General features: G+C 43.4%; 1 protein-coding gene across 3 annotated transcripts in view; it reads left to right on the top strand.

Annotated features, from left to right (window-relative positions):
* Positions 1-1,989: 1,989 nt before the first annotated feature.
* srgap2 (SLIT-ROBO Rho GTPase activating protein 2) overlaps positions 1,990-24,644 on the top strand; it is a 65,536-nt gene continuing 42,881 nt past the window's right edge. For all 3 annotated transcript variants that reach the window (XR_009240392.1, XM_058631049.1, XM_058631048.1), the window contains exon 1: positions 1,990-2,575. Coding sequence is in view for 2 of the 3 variants with exons in the window: in XM_058631049.1 (XP_058487032.1) it covers positions 2,509-2,575 (67 nt within the window). In the remaining variant the exon portion in view is untranslated. The remainder of the gene's footprint in view (positions 2,576-24,644) is intronic.

The following is a 24,644-nucleotide window of genomic DNA, read 5'->3' as shown; positions in this document are numbered from 1 at the left end:
ACTGATTGGATAACACCCCGTAGTGATGGACGCCATTGGACAACGACGTTACAACATCTAAAGCTGATTGGCCAGAAATTAAATGGGTACGCCTACATTGAAAAGTCTCACAATCCGATTGGTAATCCGTTTTTTAATTTGTTTTCACTACACGAATCAAGTTGTGGGAAGTGTGTAGCTCTAAGGCAGGATAGAAAACATGATATTTGACTTTTAGGAGGAATATTACCTTCATATAGACACTGTTTCTTTTCTTTATTTATATCTACAATATAATCTACCAGTAAGTAAACATAGCTAGTTTAAAGTGTGTTTGCCAGAAAGCTAAAGTTACACTTTTTGACAGGTCACAGCTGGAATATCAGCAGTGTAAATGATCACATGAGTAACGGCTGCGTTCAGTTTAGCTCCCCCTGTTTCAGGATGAACTAAAACCGAAGAAAAAAAACATTATTAATGTGAACAGTAACACCTGTGCTTTTGCTGCTTAACATGTCAAAATGGCTGCTGTGTCTAAAGGCCCATAATGGAATAAACATTGTTATAGTAAGTATATTTTCAGTTATACTGTAATTGGAGGACAAAGCCTTTATTAAGATTTATTAAATAACAAGCTGAAGTTGTGATTAATTTACCAAACATATCTCTTGAAATTGCTGCTTAACCTATTCTAAATATTCTTAGCTATCACATAAAAGACAGTAAAAATATATATATATATTGTCACACAATTTACCATGGGTCCCCTTATCATATTTAGAAAAATGGTTCCATTAGGAAAGATGATATATGTTTGCATAGCTATTCTGGTTAAGTCACTGCATTGACTTTGATTAATTTGGGCAAACCCTAACCTAAACCACAATTCATCACAATTCACATTTTACATCTAAACCCGGGCCCCAGAAATGGGGTTCTGTTTACTTTGAGAGTTGATCTTCACTCCTCTCTTCTGCAGTCCCCTACACATTATCATTCTTTCATTCTTATATTTAATACATTTGACTATAATATGTTCCATCATTTTCCTCTCCTGACACCAATTACATAAATCAGTTGGACCAATAGGTTTAGTGTATTGTTTAATCTACTATGTCCAGGTGTCCAATGTATCCAGTTGTTATGAAGACTAATGCTGCGTTCCATTTGAAGTTGGAATTAGGAATTTCAGAAGTCTGTTTATACCAGAAAACATTCTAAACATACATACAGTGGCAGAGCCGGCACAAAGCCTAAGCGAAATTAGCGCCTATTTAGGGCCCCATCACCACCAGGGGCCCCCCTAGAGCATTTGATTATTTTATTTATTTGTTTGTGCATGACAATGACAGTGAGTCTTTTTCTTTTAACATTTTACATAGTTTTCAAACAAAAGCTTATCTTTTTACAGTTCCATCTCTTTTTTTTGTTTATTTAATTTAATCCTGTATTTTGTGCATTCGCAATTATTTGTGAATTAACATTGTAGAGCTATTATTTATTCTTACTTATATTTAATGATAATATAATATATTTATTTATTATAGTTTATGTTTTTGCACATTGCGATAAAATAATCAGAACTAGTAAAGTCATTGTGATAATAAATGCACTGTCTGTCATTTCATTTTGTTACTTTTCACCTCTTATATCGTGATATTTTGAATACTATGTGAAAATCAACACAAGGCTGTTCTTCTGAGAGTGCTAACATGTAAAATTGAAAGTCAGTATATGGGTAAGAACATGCAAGGCTGACATGACAATGCAAGCAACACAGCTACAACTGTGCAGAAGCATCATGTCATTTACTGCTTTATTATTGGCGTTGATAAAGGGCCCCAACATCTAATTTTGCATAGGGCCCCATGAAAACTTGCACCGGCCCTGCACAGTGGAACATATGGCCGTATTTCGCACCCATATGAATCTCCACCATGTGCCTGTCCTGCGCACTGAGGCTGACCAACAGCCAGCCCCTCCATCTGCACTGGGTTCCTCCTCTTTCTCACTTCAGGAGGAGCGAGAGCAGTTGAGTTTAGACTGGCGGTCAGGCCAGTGTTAGTTCGGGGCTCATATATACATATTTACATATGATATATACATATTTAGAAACAGCTTTTTGAGAGTGCTAACTGACGAGCTGTCGCTGAGTGTGTCAGGGGAATGAATCTCACCTCACTGGAAGTTGTTTGCACCAGAACCGGTTTTGAGGAGGTGGTGAGGCGCGGCAGCGGATGGGAACATAGATCAGCAGCAGCAGCAGAAGCAGCAGAAGCAGCAGCAGCGCCAAACTCACAATGCGCCTGGAGTGAACACAGGCAGCAGCAGGGAGACAATACAGATCCGCGGGATCTCTGAGGAGCTGCAATCTCTCACCGCCGGCTCGCCTTTTCTTTTCGCAGCCTTCCCCCAGACTGGCATTTTCCCGCCTTCACTACTGATTGATTGATTGATTGGTTGATTTATTGATTGAGACAAAATTGACTTCGCTACGAGGGCAGAGTGGTTCGATCTCCAAACTCAGCCATGACGTCTCCGGCGAAATTCCGAAAGGACAAGGAGATAGTGGCCGAATATGAAACTCAAGTGAAAGGTAAAACTTTTTCTTCTCCCCTCTTCTTCTTCTTCTTCTTCTTTTTTTAAAAGTCTTCTCGTTCGTTAAGTGTTAAGTTAAAGCCTTCAGTCTGTGCTTCACCACATAGTGTGCGTTTCCCCACGACTTGGCTGATTGCATGGTTTCCTGCACCCGTCTCTCACCCCTCCGCTCAGGCGTAAAGGGTACACTTGCCTTTGTATGTCACTAACCATTTATGACGCTCGATTGTCCGGCGGGGATCGATCATGTGTCAATAATCGCTTTTCTTATCTCGGTCATCGCGATCGGCGTGATTGATCGCTGTGGTTTTAACTCGGGATGAGCAACAAAGACGAGCAGAGGAAGCTCGCTGAAATCAGCGCTGGTGTCTTAACGTGGACGCCATATATATATATATATATATATGTATATGTAGTGCATGAAGACGATCATGTGTGTGGTGTGTAGAGCAGACTTCACTAAAGGCTGCGGTGTCGACATGGAACAAGGCAGGGCGTTTCTCCCTCTGTCTCCTGCGTGTCTGTGCTGCTGCTCTTGCTGGTGGTGTGCGCTGCTGTTCCTGCTGCAAGTGTGTGTGTGTGTGTGCGTGTGTTGCTCGGAAGCAGATGGCAATGAATGATCAATTTGTGCTCAGGCTCGTTCATTGATGACATTTCATTGGTGTCGCCTCTGCTGGCTGATCAAAGACACGAGATCAGATTGTAGATATTAACTGATTCATGGCTGAGCTGTGGTTGTGTGTGTGTGTGTGTGTGTGTGTGTTGAGCTTAGTGCTCATCTGATCTTTAGGCTTCAGTGGTGGATGCATTGTACTGGAGGAAAAGGGGAAGCACAGAGGTGGCAGGAAGGGAGCATGGGTGGTGGAACAGTGAGGACAGGATACTGTCCTCACTGTGTGCAACATGTTTCCAGTGGTGCAGCTGCTGCAGTGCTTGATCTCTAGATAAGGAGCCACTGCCCTTATCATTAAAGCCTTATGTCATCCTTACATAGTTTGGGCCCAGCTTGAGGCACAGGCACAGAGCAATGAATGTCCCACCAGATTCTCCATTAGATCCATCAAAATAGCTAGTTCTAATTGTCAGATACATAAACAGTGCATGCATCTAGTAGCTCACAATCCTGAAGAACATTCTTAACATATGCTTCACCCAACAAGCCTTTTAAAGCCGTTTCCACACATCACATACAGGTGATGTTGCAGGATTTAGGTCTAGACATTCTCTGTAGTTTGCTGGTTACATATAACAATATATGACAATATGCACATGGGAACAGGAGGTTTCTGGGTGAGACTTGTTGACCAACTACGCAAGAATCTCCTGAAGATCTGCGGGAAGAACGACACACACTGTAGGTCTTCTGGAGATCCTCCTGTTGTGTTCTCACATGAGCTCACTTGGATGTAAACCTGAGATTATACTGAGGGGGATGGGGATGACAAGGGAATCTCAGGAGTGACTTCTGGAGACATGTGTTCATAGGTCCTCTGCATAATCTCCAGAAATTCTCCATAGTTCTGTGCATGCATGTCTCAAAGTACCTTAAATCTGTAATTTAGTCTTAGAGCAGCAGTGCCTAGGGATGTCGATTTGACATTTTTCTGCAACCCTTATACAGGTATGAACACCAGATATGCAAAGCTGCTTTCGTCGAGATCATTCATTTTCTACCGCTTTTCTTTTACATGAGGCTTGAGGGAGGGTGGGGCTGGAGCCAATTGCAGCTAACGTAGGGTGAAAGGGGAGGTACACCCCTGGTCAGGGCCCGCATACAGAGATGAAAACAACCTTTCACTCTTGCATTCACGCTGACAGTCAAATTAACCTCTGCATGTTTTTTGGTTGTGGGAGAAAATGAAGTAAATCCATGCGCACATGGGGAGAACATGCAAACTCCACACAGAAAGGCCCTCGGTTGAACTGGGATTCAAACCTAGTTGCTGTGAGGCAACAGTGGTAGCCACTATTCCACCGAGTCGAGATAAAGTCACTATGAAATCCTTGTCCAATGATCAGACGGTGATCCCTGCACACTGCAAATGGTTGCATCTGAATGTGTTTCATCGCACAACCATTTTCCGTTTTCATTTTTTGTCACTTTTTTTTGTCCTTATCTCACTGTGTACCTCCTCTTGTTTACCTGCCTACCTTCAAACTCATTTAGCTGTCACCACAGTGACATTAGTGTCCCGGCAGACTGGCTGTTTATGCTTGGCGACCTGTGTAAGGCTTTCTGTCTGTGGTCCGTTCTGAGAGCTGCCTGCTGTGTGTGGCAGACTGTGGACTTAATGTTTGTCCATCGACCCTGTACATTGATTCCTCCTGTCAGGTACTTAGCTGCTCCGCGGAGACCAGCTGTGTTGGACCGTCGTTCCTTTCCTCACTCCGTCCACATGTTTTTCCACATACCACCTTCTTTATCTGGAATGAACAGATGAAAGGGTAAACCAGTGCATCCACATAACTGTTCTAGGTGTGTGTTTTTTACTCTCTCTGTGTAGAGTCGTCTCAAGATGCTGTTGTCTGCTGTGACATTCCAAGCAGTCAACCCTCTCAGAGAGACACAGTCTGTCATTACCCTGTGCACTGGTGTTAGAAATTCTCTAATGGAAGGTGTCAAGTAGCAGCACTACATGAAGCATCTCCACGTCACTTCTGTCTCTTTAGTGATTGCTAAGACGCATTTGTCTTGTGTCCAAGGTTTTTAATATATTGGCTCAATTGTTTTGAATAGGGACGCATGATATTGGACTTTTTGCAGATGTCACAGCAGATCTAGATATACATTTTCTTCATTGTACAAGATAAATAAATATAAATAAATTAAACTCAGAGAAGGTGCAAGTATAGAATTGAAGGACGTAGCAACCACTTCAGTCTATGTTTTTAGTTACAAGTCATATCGATATCCTCTAATCCATTTTAAAGGCACAACCCAGCCAGCATGTCCATGTGGGCTCCACGAGGGTTATAGTCAGGCTGACAGTTTGGGTCCCAGGAGGGTTTTTCCTCAGTTTCCATGCTGGCCCCACCCGGCTTTGCCCATATTACTTGAAACCACATGGGACCTGCATAATTTGCCCACTTAGTACCTACTTAGTACCCAGGTAGCCTGGAAGGGGTACTAACTGGGTGTGAGTTTGAAGTGGGCAAACCCGGGTGTGGCCAACATGGAAACCATGGACAAACCCACTTGGGACCCATACTGAAAGCCCTTAATATAACCCTAATATAGCCCATATGGACATAATGACAATATTGATATTGTGCCGATAATATCGTGCATCCCTAGTTTTAATCCACCTGGTGGAGGAAACAAATCCAACATAAGTGTGTATGTTCTAATGAGGCAGCAGTAGTTTTTACATGCCATAGACAGACATGCATTCATGAAGCTCTGCAGCAGGAGCCCATGAGGTATGGTACATGCTAACATTCACACAGAAAGGGGTTGACTCTCTCTCGGCACATTAACTACTGTGTTATTGTTTTGTTTGGCAGATGTACCTCCAGCTTGGCCATTGATGCAACACTTATGCAGCACTATTATACTCCGCAGTGGTACTATAATACTTCACACTGTAGCACCATTGCACTATAGCGCCATTGTACTGAATTCAAGAATGTTGCCTTCATTGACGCACAGACACCAGTGGTCCTCTTCTCAGTCTGTTTTTTCACACAGACAGAGTGCTGATACACGAATACGGGATTCTGACTGATGCAAGGAATGTTCCTACTTGGGAAGAGGGTGTGTGTGTGTGTGTGTGTGTGTGTGTGTATGGTCATAGTGACTGAAGGGAAGGTAGACACATCTGTAAAAGGAATGCAACAACAACAAATGGTTGCACTGTGCTGAATTTCAGTTGAGGAATGAGTTTATCACCTACCGTTCTCATTTCAGAGTACTTATTTGTAATTGAATCCAGAAAGCTGCTTTTGTTTCAGGAGGCCTCCAAACTACCCCGAGCTCTGTCACTGTTCCAGCCTTCATACTGTTCATCCAGTCAGTGCTCATCCTCAAGTTTACAACATTGTTTAAATGGACGGTGGAAAATCAGGGAGTGTTGAATCTTTTTTTTTTTTACAAAAAAATGACAGATGTTTCATTTTTCAAGCACATTTTGGCTCCGAGCCTCAGCATCTGTCAGTATTTTAAGAAGTGGTTCCCTTCCCAGATAGCGGTTTGCAATAGTTACCACGGCTGCCAGTTGCCACTGATAGATGGTATTGATTTTCTTGCATTTGTGGTTTCTCTGCAGATACAGAGAGACGCGTATAGCCATTCGATCTCGTGGTGTGCTAAACAGAATTTCGCAATGTTTAGACTAAAATCTGACAAAGTGTGTAAGCAAACAAGGCCTAGTTTCCATACCTGCCAGTAAACTCATCCAGCGCCGCAGGTATGATGTTGACGTCTCTCTCTGAGGCGAGATCAGTGACCGTGGCCGTTGACTAAAATCACGTCTGCCTACGCATATGTTACTAAGCTGTGTGTTTGTGGTGCTGGCAGAGAATCATATGATTTTGGATAATGAGCTGCATTAGGCTTGCACACTGGAAATCCGCCGTGGCATGAATGAGATGGTTTCTGTTTCTTGTTTGCGAACGGCTTTGAGTGAGCGGCGGAAACACAGAAGTGGCATAATTGGGGAGATGGATGCAGAATGATGTTTGTTGTGCGACTAAGCGCTTTGCTGCAGGTGCCCTCACCTCAGCCATGTGTGGTAGGAAGGATGTGGTAAGGTTTTGGGGGTTTTGTGTGTGTGAACGTTTTATTAATACAATTGTAACTACCACGGAACCCAGTCAATACATTTTAGCCCAAATTGACAACCACAAGTCAAACGCACAAGTCTTAATAGCATAGCGTATATGTACACATTTGGTACATTTATATGACAGGAGAAAGAAAGCCACATAATCGATGAATCTGTTGATTATTTCCTCGATTTAATCCAGTACTTGTTTGGTATTTAAAACATGTTGATCAGTGTTGACCAAACCTGGAAATGATGATGTTCTTGAACGTCTTGTTTTGTCCACAAACCAAAATGATTCCGTTTGAATGATTTCTGTTATATGGAGCAAAGAAACTCCAACCGATTAATCAGTTATCAAAGTACTTGACGATCAATTTAGTAATTGATTAATAATCCATTAATCAAATCGTTGCAGTCCTATTTTCGCCTGTGATATAATCGGTCAACTAGAAGAACTTCTGAAAGGGAACAAATAGTCACTTACTGTAGCGTGGACTGACACTCTTCATTCAATAGATCAATTCCCCTCTCGTGCTTGTATACTGGGACAAGGTCAAGCTACAACCATAGCTTCATCCGTAGATCGACTCAAGCTATGGTTGTAGCTCAGCTTAGCTGAATGAATGGAAACTTACCAAGTGTATGCTTGGGTGTATTGGTGAATGTGTCTGTGAATTGAAGAGGATGGTTCCCAGTGTTTTGTTCTGTGAGAAACATTCAAATTGTCGACAGAGCTTAAAATAATCAGTCAGGAAGGATGTGTGTGTGTGTGTGAAACTGAGGTCCAGGAGTCAGGCTGGAACACACACAGTTTATACACTGTGTGTGTGAGATGCTTCCTGTTTGGGCCCATGACTTTGTGTGTGTTGCCATAGGAATCGAATGTCTTTCATATCATAAACACACGTGCATCCATGCTGAGTGTGAGGGTTTTTAAGCACCACACAGTCGGCAGCACACTCAACCCCTCAGAATAGATCAGCGTGTGTAGCAGCGACGGCTAGTGCTGTGTCAGCAATAGACGCAGACGTGGCTAAAATCACTCATTGATTTTCTGTTTCCCTCTACCTATTTGCTCACTCATTCCCCGGCATTTGATATGACAATATACCACGAGGCTGCTGCGGGCCTGGGCGTAAACACAATTTTCTGAGACTTGAAATGCTGAGTTGTTCTCCTTCACACACCTACACAGTGTGTGGTGTGTGTGTGTGTGTGTGTGTGTGTGTGTGTGCGTGCGTGCGTGTGCGTACTGGCTACAAGTCAGTGAATGTGTTATTGCGATTGGGATCAAGATGTCTAATCCATCTCTGCCCACACCCCTATGTTCATCGTACACTGCTGACAGAAGAGTTATAAAGAGAGGAATGTCTACAATAATAGCTGCAGCTTCTCACACCGTGATATGCAGATGAACTGTTAAGAGTTGTGCAACACCCACAGCTCATTCACATCGGCGTCACAGAAATCAGGATTAAATTGAGAGGTTCTGGAGGAAGAAAGGAATGCATGTGAAGAAGACAAAAACAACCAAGTGGGGTAAGGTCGGAGTTCAGCTGCTAGATGACTGCTGCTCATTGGTGCCAGATGTTCTGGATGCTCTGATTGGCTAACAGATGTTCAGTCTTCCCCTGGCTAATCCTGACTGGCTGCCACCAATTTACTCCGCCTTTGGTACGGAGGTATGTTGGGATTGGATCACTTGCCCTGCTTTTCAGGTGTTCCTGCTTTGATGTTTTAAGGTGTGTGTGTGTGTGTGTGCGTGTGTGTGTGTGTGTGTGTGTGTGTGTGTGTCCAGTCAAATGGCCACTGCTAGTTCTGACATTTTGCAAAATGATGAAGCTCATATTTGTTCAAAGCACACCACAGCCTGACCCATAGACCTCAGCTTTCCATATACACACACTTGTTTTCATATCTTAGTGAGGGCACATCAAAGACATAATGCATCCCATAGACCTTTATCCTAACCATAACCATCACGACTAAGTGCCTAACCTTGACCCGAACTCCAAAACCAAGTCTTAACTCTGAAAAATCCCTTTAACGCTGTGAGGCCCAGACAAAATAACCCCACAAAGATAGGTTTTACGTTTTTCTCGACCTCACAAAGACATAAAGACACGTAAACACACAGCTTTTCTTCTTAGGACACCCTATTCCATCCATTTGGACAGACTAAAGCAAGCGTTATACCTAACCTTAACCTAATTACAAATTAAAATCTTAGCCCTAAACTTAACCAGCTCCTCAGAAATGACATGTCACCTCATAAGGACCAGGTTCTGGTCCTGCCAAGGCCAAGTTTTATGCCAGAAACTGTCCTAAAGAGGTAGCAAATGCAAGTACGCACACATACTGACCTGCTGTAGATTTTTTGCATAACGTCAACTGTTGCATTCCACACAGACAGTTGTTGAGGGGAGTTGTGGTTGCTACTTGTTCATGTGTAATGTGTGTGTGTGTGTGTGTATGTGTGTGTGTGAATAGTGGACAACATCAAGGACAATGTGTTACAACAAGACTTTCACCTTCATGGGAAACGGATCATTATCCACTTTTGCTTTAGAGGGGAATTCTGTCGATTGTTTCAGACGAATATAATCCAGGATTCACACAGAGGCCTTGACCCCTGTCAGGGTGCCTCATTTAAATGTCACTTTCCGTGTATGACACATACATACACACACACACACACACAGCAACAGCAGAGCAACCAGTGAGAGTGTGTAAAAATGTAAAAAGCAGACGCACACTCACACACACGGTCTGTCAATCCCTTACTCCCTCTTTTTCAATCTTTTCCTTTCTCTCAGGCAGCCTACATCCAATGAACAATCAGACCATTGTGAAAAGAACTGCTGGTCTTCAACTTAAAACTCTGTTTTTCTCCCCCCGCTCCTTTTCTGGTTGACTTTTTTTTCTCTCCCTCCTCTCCTCTGGTTGCGTGTCATTTGTGATAAAATGTGACACACACACACACACACACACATTTCTGACACGCCTCTATGGCAGCTTAAAACCAATAATCATCACATTATGATTTCAGCATATGTGACACACACACACTGAGCGTGAATTAAAGAGCCTCGCCACTGGACACTGACTCACAACCAGCTGAGAGAGGATGTGTGTGTGTGTCTGCGTGCTGGTGAGAACATCTTTAAGAACAGTGGGTTCTATAGAAATCACAAAGACCACTCATATCCTCTGTAAAACAATCAATAGGATAACAGACATCCAGCTGTAAATAAATAGGAGGGAGGCAGCAAGGAGGCAAGGAGTGAAAACCCAACCGTAGAAAGGTTGGATAATGCTCCCAAGGGACACCAGAGGAAACAGGTTGTGTTTGAACAGGCCTCTTACATGGCCAGAAAGCAGGAGTAGAAAACGCAAGGAGCCTGACCAGTGAAAGAAAAGGGGGGGGGGGGGGGGGGGCAGATGGAAGAAAGGAAAAGGAGAAGAAAGGAGGAGGGAGGGATTTGGGAAATGTGCAGCCAAAGCACAGGAATGAAAGAGTGTTTAAGAGTTCTAAAAGAGGACAGAAACCATACAATAGTGGATGAATTCAGTATGTTGGTGTGAACAGTATATACTTGTATGAGCCTTGTTGGTTCCCATCTCAGTCTCACTTTCCTCTTCCCTGCTTCCCCCTCCATCAGCAGCTTCTCTCAGCACGTAGGCAGAGTTGGTTGCTAGGGTTACAGAATTGCCCCCATTTTTCTGGGTTTGTGAGGAGCAGAGTGAAAATGAGAAGGAATAATGTAGATTTGTTGCCCCTCTAGGGTCTGGCTAATCAGGTTACCATTGTACACATGCATATGATTCCTTTTTGAACCCTCAGACATCTGCCCTTTCAGTTTTTTTTCTTCCTTATTCCTTATACTTGCTCTGCATTCCCAGTCTCCCTTTTGGCTCTCATCCACCGCCTTTATTCCTTCTTTTCGTTGCTTTCTTCTTCCTGGGTGTCGCCTCGTCTCCCTCAGGCGTCCTCCGGGCTAGTATACACAATCTGTGTGTGAAATGAAGCACGGCACAAGTAAATTGAGCATTATTGCTTTTGTTTCCTGGAAATACTTTGGCCCGTCATTGATGTTTTAAGCTTGATGTTTACGACAAAAACTGCAAAGGTTGCATCTTGATCTCGCGCGAACGTCAATCGCTGTAAGTGAGAAGCGAAACGGCTTGCGCTGGATCGAGGAAGGAATGTCAGCTTTGCGACGAGTGTATGTTTGTTGTGTGTCGTGTGTGTTGGAGCTGCATGCTGGCACTCACCAGTTGGGTTCACACCTCTGCTAATGCTGTTTTAATGAAGCCATTCATCACCCCTTCTCAGCTGAATCCGCATCACTTACACACTCTAGCTCCTCTCCCTCCTTCTATATAAATGTGTGTGAGGACACAGTGTTCCTGCTTCTGGTTGCTATGTGGATGCACCACTTCTATTTTGGTTGTTCCCATCATCAAAGCCACTCTGGTGGAGATTTCTCCCAATTTCCTCCCAGTGTTTGTTGCCGCCGCATGTATGCAGGCTTCAAGAGATTTGTTTTGATTTTTGATTTAGTGCTGAGTCTCGGCTTCACTTCAAACCTCCGTACTTTGAACGTTTGGATCCTGTAGCTTTTTCTCCCACAGTCATCACTCTCTCTTTTTGTAGTGGCTGATGATTAAAACTGGGCTATGCACGATTTTTACCCTAATTTAATTTAACAGCTGCGGAGTCATTGTGATGGTTAAATGCTGCCACTCCCCTAACTGTCTGTCTGTGTGTAAAACCAGCTTTGCAAGACCAGGGTCCTCAACAGTCAGGAGGTCTTGTGAAGTCTCCCCCTTAGGCAGGTACTGGCTTTAAGATCAAGGCAGTGATAATGTTATTTTAGCGAAGGAGAGGGAAAACAAACTGTCTGACCGAGCAAGGGCCCACACACAAGTAAACACTGGACTGTCTTTTTTAGAGAAACACAGAAGCGTGTAAAACGGATGCAACCGCAGCGGCATCCATTAAAAACAAATTTTTACGACAGTGAGGTATAAAGAGGTAGACAATGGATGGATGTTTAGTGTCGCAAAAATATATTCTCTGAAACTGTAGGGGGAGAAAACGTTGAAAAAGCGTCCAGAATTGCAGAATTCCACTTTAAAAACAACACATACTGTTGTTTGGTTTGGTGACCGACCAGACAAGGAGCATTCTCTGATCCTAAAAAAGCCCAATTCCAGTTACTCCCTTAACAACGCACCTTAAATATGTGAATATAAATATCGCATGACTATTTAGGTACACTGAGCATGCGTGTGCCAGTGTTAACAGGACGCAGATTGTTTCCTCGCTGTTAAAAACATCTGGATGAATCCGTCATTACTAAGCAACCAAAAATTGGGAGCTCAATTCAATAGATTATTAGCATTTTCCCCCTCACAGCATCTTTGCTCACACAATCACAAACGATTCAGGAGCTTTGTCTGGATGATAGAGGTTCAGTTTAGTTCAGAGTGATCCAATACCAGTTTGACCTACTTCTTTGGCACCAGTGTCAAACAATTGGGGTATTTTCATATTGATGCAACACAGGAAAATGGGTGCGCTGCAACACGAGTTGTGTCACAAATGCGTCGCTCCTGTTTGTGCGTGCGTCTGATGTGCTGCTCCATATGAAACCATGTATTTGTGCACTGCATGTGAACCACACCAGTGGAGGAAAAACGAGTCTTGGCTGATGGCCGAAATAATCAGGAAATAAATGTGGGAACTGCAACACGGAAAACTGAGCCAGCAGCATTTTCGATTCTCAAAAACACTGGGGTAGTGTGGACAGCAGACATATGACTATGACTAATGAAAATGCTGTAGCCTATGGATCTAGCCTTGCTGTTGGTCTGCATTGTGGACCTCTCTAAGACAAAAATGGAGAAACAGACCATTTTTTGTGGAGAGAAGGAAGTGAAATTGAAATGTATCTGAACCGAGTTAGTTAGGTAAGTGGAACCATTGTGGTCTTTTATGTGTCATGAAGTGTCAGTTGCTGACTTGAGTTTCTGTGAACAGTGACCACAAGAAGTCAGTGAATGTGAACGAGTTAAATCCACTGTCGAAGGACGTGCAGCGTGTGCAGGTACACACTCGTCGCCAGTCTCATATCAGTACATGTTGGAGGGTGTGTCTGTATCAGCATGTCCCTCTCGTCTTGAATGCAGTTATAAAGGTAACCCAGCGCGGTTTACCTGCAGCAGACATTGGTCTGGAGCTGTGCAGAGGCAGCAGCAGCAGCACATACCTCAGGTCTGATATTTATCTGGTTGTTGTGCAGGCGCCTGTTAACCAACACTGTCTCTTGTTCTGCGTCACACTGGAGTGTGGCCAGGGGGCAACGGTGTGTTTGTGTGTATATGAAGAACAAGCTGATATGTGCTCTTCACTCAAGCGTGTCCTCAGGCCGTGGAATATGTTTGGTCAGAATCTCTAAACCTGTTGGACGAAAATAATCCACCAACTGACCGAGCAAAGTACAACTAAGTAGAAGACACACTATGTCCAGTTGTCCATGCTGTGTTTCCCTGAGTTGTGCAGGTGTTTATAGCTTAGTTTCCACCAAATTTGGTTTGGTACAGTATTGTACATAATAATAATAATAATAATAATAATAATAATAGATTTTATTTGTATTGCACTTTACATTTGAACAACAAATCTCAAAGTGCTACATATTTTTACCAAAATAAACAGCCCCAACTTTTCCATTTTTGACACCCGTCCTTTGGGGTACCAGAGTAAAATGGTACATTATGGTTAGGGTGGAGCTAGACCGGAGCTGACGCGGCCACACCTCGCCTACCAAGTAACAGTACTGTGTCACAACACAAGCCTGATCCAGGATTTTACCATCGCAAACCACACCACACCGCACTGTACCAAACCGAACCTTACCATGAGGGAAACGCAGCATATGAGAATGCCACAATGGTGCGGCCCACATTCTTGGTAGTTTTTCAATGAAATAGCTTAATAATCATTAATACGTTACACATTTTTGATTTAATTTGCAGCCTTTATTGCTTATTTGTGCTGGTTATGAATGTTGAATTTTAGCAGCGGTGCTTAATAAGCTAGCAGTGGCGGTGCACCCACTGCTGAATAAATCACAAACTCAATGTACTGGAATTAACTTGGATATTTTACAGCAAGTGATGCAGCAACGTTTTAGTACTTGTATGTAGCTATTTATTGGGTTTGAACTGATGCAGTACTCAGCACTGGATGGGGAAAAACGGAAAAACAATGTGATCCAAACCCCCCAACTTTCACACAAATGCTTCACCATGCGTGGACTGTAAAATGTGGGCCTTTTATTTCTTCTTCACAGGCACGGGATATTTGTTGAATATCATATATATTTTTTAAATAGCTGGTTATGGAGAGGTGGTAAATGCAAGTGTTACTAAAATAAAAGTCTTATTATTAATATTATTATTATAATAATAATATCAGAGGTTGTGATATTGGTATCAGCCAAAAAAAGTAGTATGGAGCATCCCTTGCTATTTTCAGGCCTGTGATTTGAAAGAGTCCCCTCCCCGTGGACTGTGCCCACTGTCGAGTGTATATAGACCATGTGCTGTCCGGCACTGTGGGATACCCCTCTCAGATTATCGCCTTTGCCTCTACCCTCTCCCTCCCCCGTTGCCACCCTCCCCCTTGACATACCGACTCAGTCCATGTGCTTCAAACAGAGTGGAAAGAGGACTATCCCTCCCCTTATCCATGCACACACACACACACACACACACACACACACACACATTCCTGCTGTGCACTGGCCCATGTTGGCCAGGGGTTGGTGTGGAGTTGTTTGGGGCTTACCTTTATAGATTATACACTTTGTCAGGCAGTGGACCTCTGCCTGGGCCTGCGCTGAGCTGAAAGTCAAATAAACCGTGCGGTTTCTCGACGAGCAGAGCCCAGTCCAGAGTACTGAGGTGATGGAGAAGTTGATGAGGAGGAGATGAACAGAGGGGATGCCTTTTTTTGCACAAAGCCACCCCATCAATCACCTCATCACATTTGTTGCATAGCAGCTTGGCACATGCTTGTTCTGGTGCCCCCACCATCACTCCTTTTTCTCTGAATTTGAGCTCTCGTGCTCCCCCCGTTTCTCTGTGAAATCTTTCTGTCTGGGGCCAGTGTTGCGTGTTAAAGGTTGCTGTCTTTGACACATGTGCTCATGCACACAGGCATTCTCTGTGTAAAGGTTGCAGTGGGAGGCAGCAGGCTAAGTGGCTGAATGTGAGTGGAGCTCTTGTCATGTGCTGCTGGTATTCCCTCTGAGGAATGTGGAGGAGACTTTCCCAGTCTGGAGTGCTGGATTCCCACTGCTGGCTCCGAGCATGAATGTGAGCTATAAGGAACAGTCTTTAAAGTGGCACCTTTTTTTTAAAAGTTCTAACTTATATTGAGCCTGTATAAACCCGCCAAAGTTTTCAGAATGATACTTCTGTCAATCCCTGGTGGGAGCAGAAGACTTGGATTGGATACTGCCCAACAAATCCAGGACTTAGAGGATTCATCGCCTTTCTTTGTTTTACAATAAGTAAATAAGAAGAAAGTCAATAATGCTTAATGCACTGGCATTTAGTCTTCTGCATCATGACCACATTTGCATTTACTGTTTGCAGTGACTCATTGATAAGTCATTTGGATGTCTTGGCAAAAGGCCGTCTTCACCATTGATGGTTTTCATAATCGATTCATCTGTTGACTATTTTCTTGATTAATCGATCGGTTGGTTGGCCCAGAAAATGTCAGAGTATGTTGAAAAGTGTTTCCCAAACTTTGAATTGATGACGTTCTCAGATGTCTTTATTTTAGTCCACAAACCTAAAATTATACAGTGTTCATGATTTCTTTGTCATATGGAGCAAAGAAACCAGGAAATATTCATATTTAAGAAGATGGAAAATGAGAGAACTTGTTTTAGTTATTAAAAAAAACAACCTTAAAATAGTTACTTTAATCTTTGCTTAATTGATGAATTGGTGCAGCTGTACTCACCAGTCACTGCAGATACAGAAAAGATTTTTGAATTAGTATAAAGAATGTTTAGTTTAAGGGACAACACACAACACACAAGATATACACTGAATTCCTGTCAAATCAAAGACTGTCCTGTATTTTAGTAGCTATTGTGTCTCTAATACGTGGCCTGGAACTTGACTGCCATTGTTTCCAGCATCTTTGTTGCTCATAACGGCCAGGAAGGCTCTCAGTACGAGTGAGTCAGGTCCCTGCTCGTGTCCCTCTCCATTGTGTCCCGCTCTTGCTGGGGGTTGACAATGATGACCACTGTCCCCTGAGTGAACTACATTGCTGTCATAGCTTACATTCTACGTGGTCCATATGCACACAACACAGCTGGCCTTACTACGACATTGGGGCCCATTTTGAATTCATTAAATTTTTTTTTTGTTGCGTTGTGCTACAGCAGGAGAGAACGTGTCTGATTGCGAGCAGGGAGGGTATTGGAGGGTGATTTCTACCAGTTTTGTGAAGAGGTGGGAGGATTAAAAGAGAAGGAGGGGGAGCTCTCCTCTTTAGTGAGTGGGAGAGGATTGTACGCCTGATGTCTGTGAGCAGGGGAGTCAGAACAGCAGGACTCTCTTAGATCAAACAGGCTTCCTCTGTGGATAAGAAAACAAGCCAGCCAGGGAGGGAGGAAAACACAGGCAGGGAGGAGATAAAGAAAAGCAAGATGACGCTTTTGATTGTCACAGTGAATGACTCTAATGAGCATCTCACTTTACCTTGCGTCTGGCTCTTGATGTTCTGCCGTGTGTGAGTCTTCAGGGGCAAGTTGAGAACAGGTGTGTGCCACATGTCTCCCTGACCCCTGACCTCTCCGTTTACCGGGCCAGCCACAGATTCCGTCTGGGGACCAGCTTCCAACTCTCAAGGCTGCCATCGAGGAGGACGGTCGTTGTTCATACGTTCGCCACAACCTGACAGCTCTGTGTGTGTGTGTGTGTGTGTCTGTGTGTGTTTATGGTGCAGAGATTACACTTGTGTGAAAGTGTTTCCCCTTCGCACCCTTCAGCTCTGAGGCAGAGTCAATAATTCAGCAGCACATTTCAGAACACAATGATTTGCACAGCACTGCTTTTCCTCTCTTTCTCTCCCCCTAGATTCCTCAAAATGTATCGGTCTCCCGTGTCGACGGTTTTTATGCCCCCATTTTGTTTTTCTTACTCCCTCCCCCAGTCTGCTCATCTCGGCCCACTTCATCTCGTTCCATTCTCCGTCACATTTCCACTGTGACAGTTGGGAATCTCTCATTTTTTCCTTGGATTCATCAGCGTCTATTTTGTCTCGTCCTTTCATCTCGTTCTCCCTTCTCTGTGATTTATTGTCATAACTAGGGATTTTGTCTCGACTTGCTGGTGTCCACTCCCTCCCTTCTCCCATCTCCATTCCTTCCCTTTAACATCTCACCATGACAATGTCGAGAGGCTAGAGAGAGGAGGCCATGGAGGGGAGCTTTGAGGGAAGGGTGTGGCCACCCACTCTGCAGGACTCCATTGTGTGTTACAGTAATTCTGACACACGCCTCACATCACACACAAAATAGGACATGCACACAGTGTCCAGTCATCAGGTCTTTCTTCGCTCACTGGACGCAGGACTCCCTCCTGTGGTGTCACAGGACAGAAGGACTGAGAGAAAAAGGCTTGAGCAGTAGTTCATCTAATGTAGGAAGATTTTAGACATAGACACTTCTGGAAAAATTGGAATCCAGGAGATTTTCCAGTTCCGGCACATTCACAACAGCAGGACAATCGCTGGAACATTCAGGCAAGGTGTGGCGCCCGCTTCGAAGATGCTGGAGATTTTCTTGCTGTATTCTCAAACCGGGCCCCCTTTACACCTGACATTAGAATGTGTTTTCTGTGGTCAGATAGCAATCGGATAGCGCTTCACCACATGCCTTTACACCTGGTATTAACATGTGAATACAGTGTCCACATCAAGATCCTATTCCTATCTGATCACGGTCATCACGCCTTTACATCACCTCGCCGTCTGTGTGCTGCCATATCAACAAGTATTTACACTTCTGTTTAATACGGTCACAGTGGGTCTCTGACCACCTCCTTAGGTGGTTTGGCAGATCAGATAACAATACTTACAAGTGGTCAGGCGCTATCTGAATGCAATCTGATCACGAAAAAGCGCATTTTAATGCTAGGTTGAAAGAGAGCCACTGAGACATGTTCCAGATATGAGTATGGGGCTGGCAGGAATAGTTTGTGAAAATGTCTGCAGTGACATATGGGGACGTTTGCTTTCACACATACTTTTACTTTGGCAGATGTTTTCCTGAAAATGCCCATGGTACAGTCTGCAGAAGCGGCTATGTGGATGTCATGTGGAGTAGATTACATTTAAGGGAACTGTCACTCCTATAGTTAATTTGCTTTGGGCCAGATCAGTTAATTTGTCTGTAAAGTTAAAGGTTTTTTCCCTTGGTTTGACTTATTTTTGTGAAGAAAAAGTATTATTGATGTGTTTGGGGGCAGCAGCAAGAAAGCAGAATACAGAATAGAGTTTGTTTCTGACTAGATTGAGCGCCTCTAAAGTATGTTGGTGTGGATTTGCTCCAAACTTGAGTGCAATTACTATGTTCACACCAAACAAATCATACGAGCGGGGAGAAGGAAACAGGAGTCCAATGCTTGACCAAACTAAGAAGTTACAGAGATGAGACTCCGCACACTGCCCCTCCTCCACATGGAGGTCGAAACTCAGGACCTGCCATAGAAAGAGACAAATAGCCTAGAATTGAACACCCGGTTTTATAATCAAAACCTCCCGCATAATAAACTGTCTGACATCTAATTGCAACGAGCCGTGTGGGTGTGTGCATAGAGTTACAGGTGCAGACAAGAAAATGAAATATGAACCAGGAATTCAAGTTTGAGTAATACATCCATGACGTGGAAAGTTTATCATGTGCCAGAAACACCGCAGAGCAGGTTATTCTTCTTTAGGTCACGATATTACAACCCCCGGGAAAACACTTATAGGAGGCATGTACAAGGTAGAATGGGCACTGCAAGGAATATTTCAGAAGCGTCAGAATCTGAGCCAGAATCAACCTCAGTTAGCCTCGCATGTATTTGATGTAACCCAGTGTGTTGGCAGTCCCATTGTGCCAACTCCATGATCTCATTCAGCACAAATCATGAGCGGTTCTGGGATTAGCCTGGCACTCGGTTCAGTCTGCACCATGTTGGTAAAGTCTGTCCCAGTGCGAGTATAGCAGAGAGTCTGTCTTTACTTGACCATCAGATGTTTGTCATGGCCCATGTAATGGTGATATTTGAGCTGCAGGGACAATCATGTGGGTGGTAATGCCTGTTAAGTCGGCAGTTATGTGTGAGAAAGCTAAACAACAGCGTGTCAGTGTGCGTGTTTGTATTTGAATGGGACAAAGGCTGTGTTCATCGTGTGTCAGCGTGCCCTCAGGCTGACCTCAGGTGAGCTTCCCTCACACTGCATTGGTATTCACTTATTTCCTCTTAGCCTCTTTTTAATAAGACTGACTGTTTCTTTCAAATTGGGGATGCTAGTTTATATTGATCTGAATGTTGTCATAGTAGCCTTTTACTTTCTAAATTGTGAGAATATTTTCACTAACACTTTATACACATTCACCATTAACTAGGTGTTTACTATCATGCATAAGTAGCAATCTAGCCATTTATTAGTAATTATTAAGCACATATTAACACCTTATTTTACCTCTATTACGACATGAATTAAGATTTTTCCTGATTAAGGTGTTAATGCGTGGTTAATAATTACTAATGAATCACTAGTATGCTACTTATATGAATGTTAGTAAGCACCGAGTTAATGGTCAATATGTGTACCTTAATATAAAGTGTTATATAAAGTTGCCATATTTTCTTAGTGTATGAATGTTGCATATAGTCTGCAGTGTATATGCTTTACATTGCATTTCGACTGGGAACAGTACCTTTACTTGGGCGGCGGGCGCGGGCTGTGCCTGGTGGCTGCGTCAGAGAGATACGCAGTGTGATGTCGGTACAACGACAACAGCATGAAGCGCGACCACAGACCACAATAGAGGACATCCAGCAGCTGTTTTTTTCCTGCTCGGTTTGTGCAAAGGGTGGGTGCTCCCCCCTGACCTTACCGTACCATTTTACTCAGGTAACCCAAGGGAAGGGTGCCAAAAAAATGGAACAGTAGGCACTGGTTATTTATTCCTCATGGGAACGCCAATAACATGTACAGTACTGTACCAAACTGCTCCACGATCATGGCTGTCGTGGCGGTAGGTGGTGGGTTTGGGGTGCTAGGGTTGATCATTGTAAACATTGGTGCAGTGCACTCATGTGCACCTCTCCTCCATCCTAACCGTCGAACAATGGTACATCAAATGACATCACCCATCAGGCTCTAACCTGTCATTGTAGTCTACTTCTTACACCTGTGCAGACAAATGACCACATAAAAAAAGCAGCTCCTACTCTATTATTGAAAATATAAACTTAATCTCGCCACTTTCTCGGGTTTTGTGTTTAAACTGATATTTTTCTGGCTCCAGGCTGTCACAAAATACCAAGGTGTAAAGAAGTGTGAACAAGGCCTTGTTTTTCTATTGCTCTGTATGCCTTGAGCCTTTTCCCTTTCACTGATGTTAGGTTACTTAGTGGATGGGTAATATAACCTGATACAGCCTAATGAATTTCTACACAGTGTATCTATGGCCCCATTCAAACGTGGTATTGACATCAGTCCTGAGAGTTTCAGTCACATTAAGAACTGGCATCACAGTGAGTCCTAGATGCGTAGATTTGGCCTCATCTGCACTGGCGTTGTGTCTGTTTGCGAGAACAAATTTATTTTCAAAGAATCTGACTGTACTAGGGATGGCACAATACCACTTTTATACAGATATCACAGTTGCATTTACCATGCACCTACAGGCATTTCAAGCTATTTCAAAGACATCATTCTCCAACTGTGTAAAAAAAAAAATAATAAAAATAAACAGCCCACAATATGACTCATCTTAAATGCATTTTTTTATTTGCATATTTACATTTGTATAGGATTTTTCGATTGTTTAGAAATTTAACATTTTTATCTCTCCGATATCCTATCAAGAGATTTTGACCAGTCTCGGACTGATACTGAGTTTGGGCTCATCCCTAGACTGTCCAGATTCGTAGAGAATGGGGGAAAGCGTCAGGAGCAGTTGAGGGAATGGAAACTACTCGCGCTGCTGTAATATGAAATTACATTTTAACCACTGGGAAAAAGACATTTTGTGTCAACTAGTTTTAATGTTGCGGTGCTGGCTACCATCACACTAATGTGGGGGCCGTGATTCGTGCTAAAAACCTTCAATTAATTCATCGTGCGAGTGCAGTGGAGAGTATATTAGCTGAGTAGACGGCCTCCATCGTGAAGATGGATAGTGCTTGTGTATGCTCAGGAATGTGGCCACATGGGATTGGATGTCAGGATGCATTCAGAACTGATTGGGTGTGTTCACACCTGTTTATAGTGCTGTCCGCATGTAATTGGTTTTCCGCCTTTTTCCTCTTTTTACGACACCACTGTAAACATCCATCCATCCATTGTCTGCCACTTTATCCTCACTGTTGTAAAAACTGACCGCTGATGCTCCGCCCCTCCCTTCCCCTTCTCCTGGCCACGTGCATTTGTTTTCGACGAGCCAGTGAATACAAATCGCTCGGTCAGACAGTCGCTTCCTCTTCCTCGCTTCCTGCGACAACGGTTTTCTCTGCTTCTTTTCGTCTAAAATCACACTATCGCTTCCTTAATCTTAGAGTGGGTACCTGGCTAGTGGGGTGTGTGCTGTGCCGTGAAGACATCCGTGTTTCTCGCGAGACCAGAGACTTTGCTCTGATTTTGCAAGGCTGCTTTTCTGCAAACAGACGGTAGGGGCAGTGGAGACAGCGCCACAATCTCCCTGCAACAACAGGGGACTGCTTGTCCTGCAAGAAGAATTACAAAACACAGTTTTGCTTTTATTCCAAACCCTTCATCACTCAGCCAGCCGCTGCATTAGCAAAATGTATTGGCATCACTGTGCCCTGTTGAAATATGCTATAAATAAAACCTTGTCAAGGTGACACCGTCTTTATAAATTAGGCCTGCTGAAATGAAAAAAACCTGTCTTATGTATTCTCTATTTTTCCTTTTTCTCTCCATACTGTTCCTCCCAAATATTCCTTAAAGAAACAATGAATGAAAGAATCAGCTGTCGTCCATGTGCTCATTTGCCAAGCAGTAGTTTAGTATCTCATGTGGACTCAATTAGACCAAACCCGATGACCCATGTTATTCCCATCTCACAAGCAATATCAATTACTGCAAATGAATGTCTGTAGTGCACAGCTACACCTATAGACACTTCCTCTACTAATTACCTTCATCTGAGGACAACTGTGATCACCTCGCTTACGAGTGCGTTCACTCGCGGCCTTTTCTCAGTGAAAGAAACTGAAAGTGTGGGTCGCTGTGGTAAAGCTTCCCATAAACGAAACCAGTGGACGTGTATTCAATCAAGTCTCTTTCAAGTTTTCATGCATGATTAGATAATGCAACCTAACGGATTGTGCATGCTTCTCGTTATGTCTTCACATGACTGCAATGAAATAGTGTAGATAATAAGATGTACTGTTTTTTTCCATTTCTCGTGGTTAAGAAACGTCATAAACACTGTCTAAAGGCATTAAAGTCATGACAAGACCACTTTCCTTTTTTAAGGATTCCTACCCTGTCTGGTTTGTGTGGAATTCAATAACCATGAGGAAAAATATCAGCAGGTTGATTCCCTTTCTCTTTGTTTCCTCATTGGTGTCAGGTCTTTTGCAGTTAGACTGGTTTTAGAGAGTGACGCTGGGTTTGTCCTCTCTCACTGGAGCAGAGCCATGTAGTTATTGTGAAAGATACGACAAAAGGAACTAAATGTAAAAGACGGAACAGTGCGGCAGAAAAGGAGAATGGAGATCTGTTTTTTTGTTTTTTTCACTTTCATGCAGCTTGGCACAGTTTCCCATGTCTCTGCAGTTTTCTGGGATGGTGGGAATGCACCCGAGGAGGAATTCAGCCGGTTAGTTTAACGTGATCCTCACTGTGGGAGGAGGTGGATGAAAGTAGAACATGGTCATGGCTGTGTAAAGTCTCTAGTTTTCTAATGCACATCATGGCTGTTCCTCGCGTATCCTGGCTTTTGTATCTGCGAGGGTTGTTGTGACAGACTGCCGCCGGTTGAAATGTGGCCATATTTCATCGGGCTGCCCGTCACAGCTGGGAACCCCGGCTCTCTGAGCTCGGCCTCTGCAGGAGTCATTACACAGCAAGGCCACTTCTCTGCAGTGCACAAACGCACACATGTGCAGACACTGGCAGGCGCGGCGGATGAGTTATAACTCTGGAGGGACGGTGGGAAGGGTGAAATGGAGGCAGGAAAAGGAGAGAGGGAGAGGGGAGAAGCGGGATGTGGGAGTGCAGTCGCTGTGCTGCAGAGGTTGATTGTGATGAAGCGCTTTCTGCTGACTAATGCACCGTTCACGCTGTTGTGATCTGCTGCATTTGCAACATAACCTTTTCCTTCACAACTCAATCGTAGGGCTTCCAGTGTAATTTCACACCAGGCAGGTTCTATCGATTAGTGTGTGTTGACGTCTCCTCTAGGTGCTGCTTAAATTTAGAGCTTCAACAAACCATTATATATATGAAGATGTTCAGGTTTACAACTAAATAATCAGGAACAGAGAAATGCTACAGACACAAAATATGTGATGGTTCAGTCAACAATGGAGGACATCCAGCAGCTCTTTTCTGGCAGCTGACTGTCGACTGGCTCCACCCTAATGATTATTTTCATAATTGATTCATCTGTTGATTATTTTCTCAATTAATCGAGTACTTGTTTGATCCATAAAATGGCAGAAAAATGTTGAGCAGTGTTACCAAACCTGCGAATGTTGATGTTTTAGAAGGTCTTGTTTTGTCCACAAACCAAAGCAATTCAGTTTTAATGAAACCACAAAAGAATCCCGTTTTGGAAGCTGAAGAATTTGAAAGCTTGTTTTAATTATTGAGAAAAAACCCACTCGATTAATCATTAAATAATCAAATAATAGTTGCCCTTTATGCAGTAGTTTTAATCCAGTGGTTGTACCCTCTTAATATCCCATAAAAGGTCTACGGCGGCAAAATGCACAACATGAAAGCCACCACAAGAT

This window comes from Solea solea, chromosome 6 (assembly GCF_958295425.1).
Source record: "Solea solea chromosome 6, fSolSol10.1, whole genome shotgun sequence".
NCBI lineage: Eukaryota > Metazoa > Chordata > Actinopteri > Pleuronectiformes > Soleidae > Solea > Solea solea.
The sequence above is the reverse complement of the archived record's forward strand: the minus strand, read 5'-3'. Positions and strand labels throughout refer to the sequence as shown.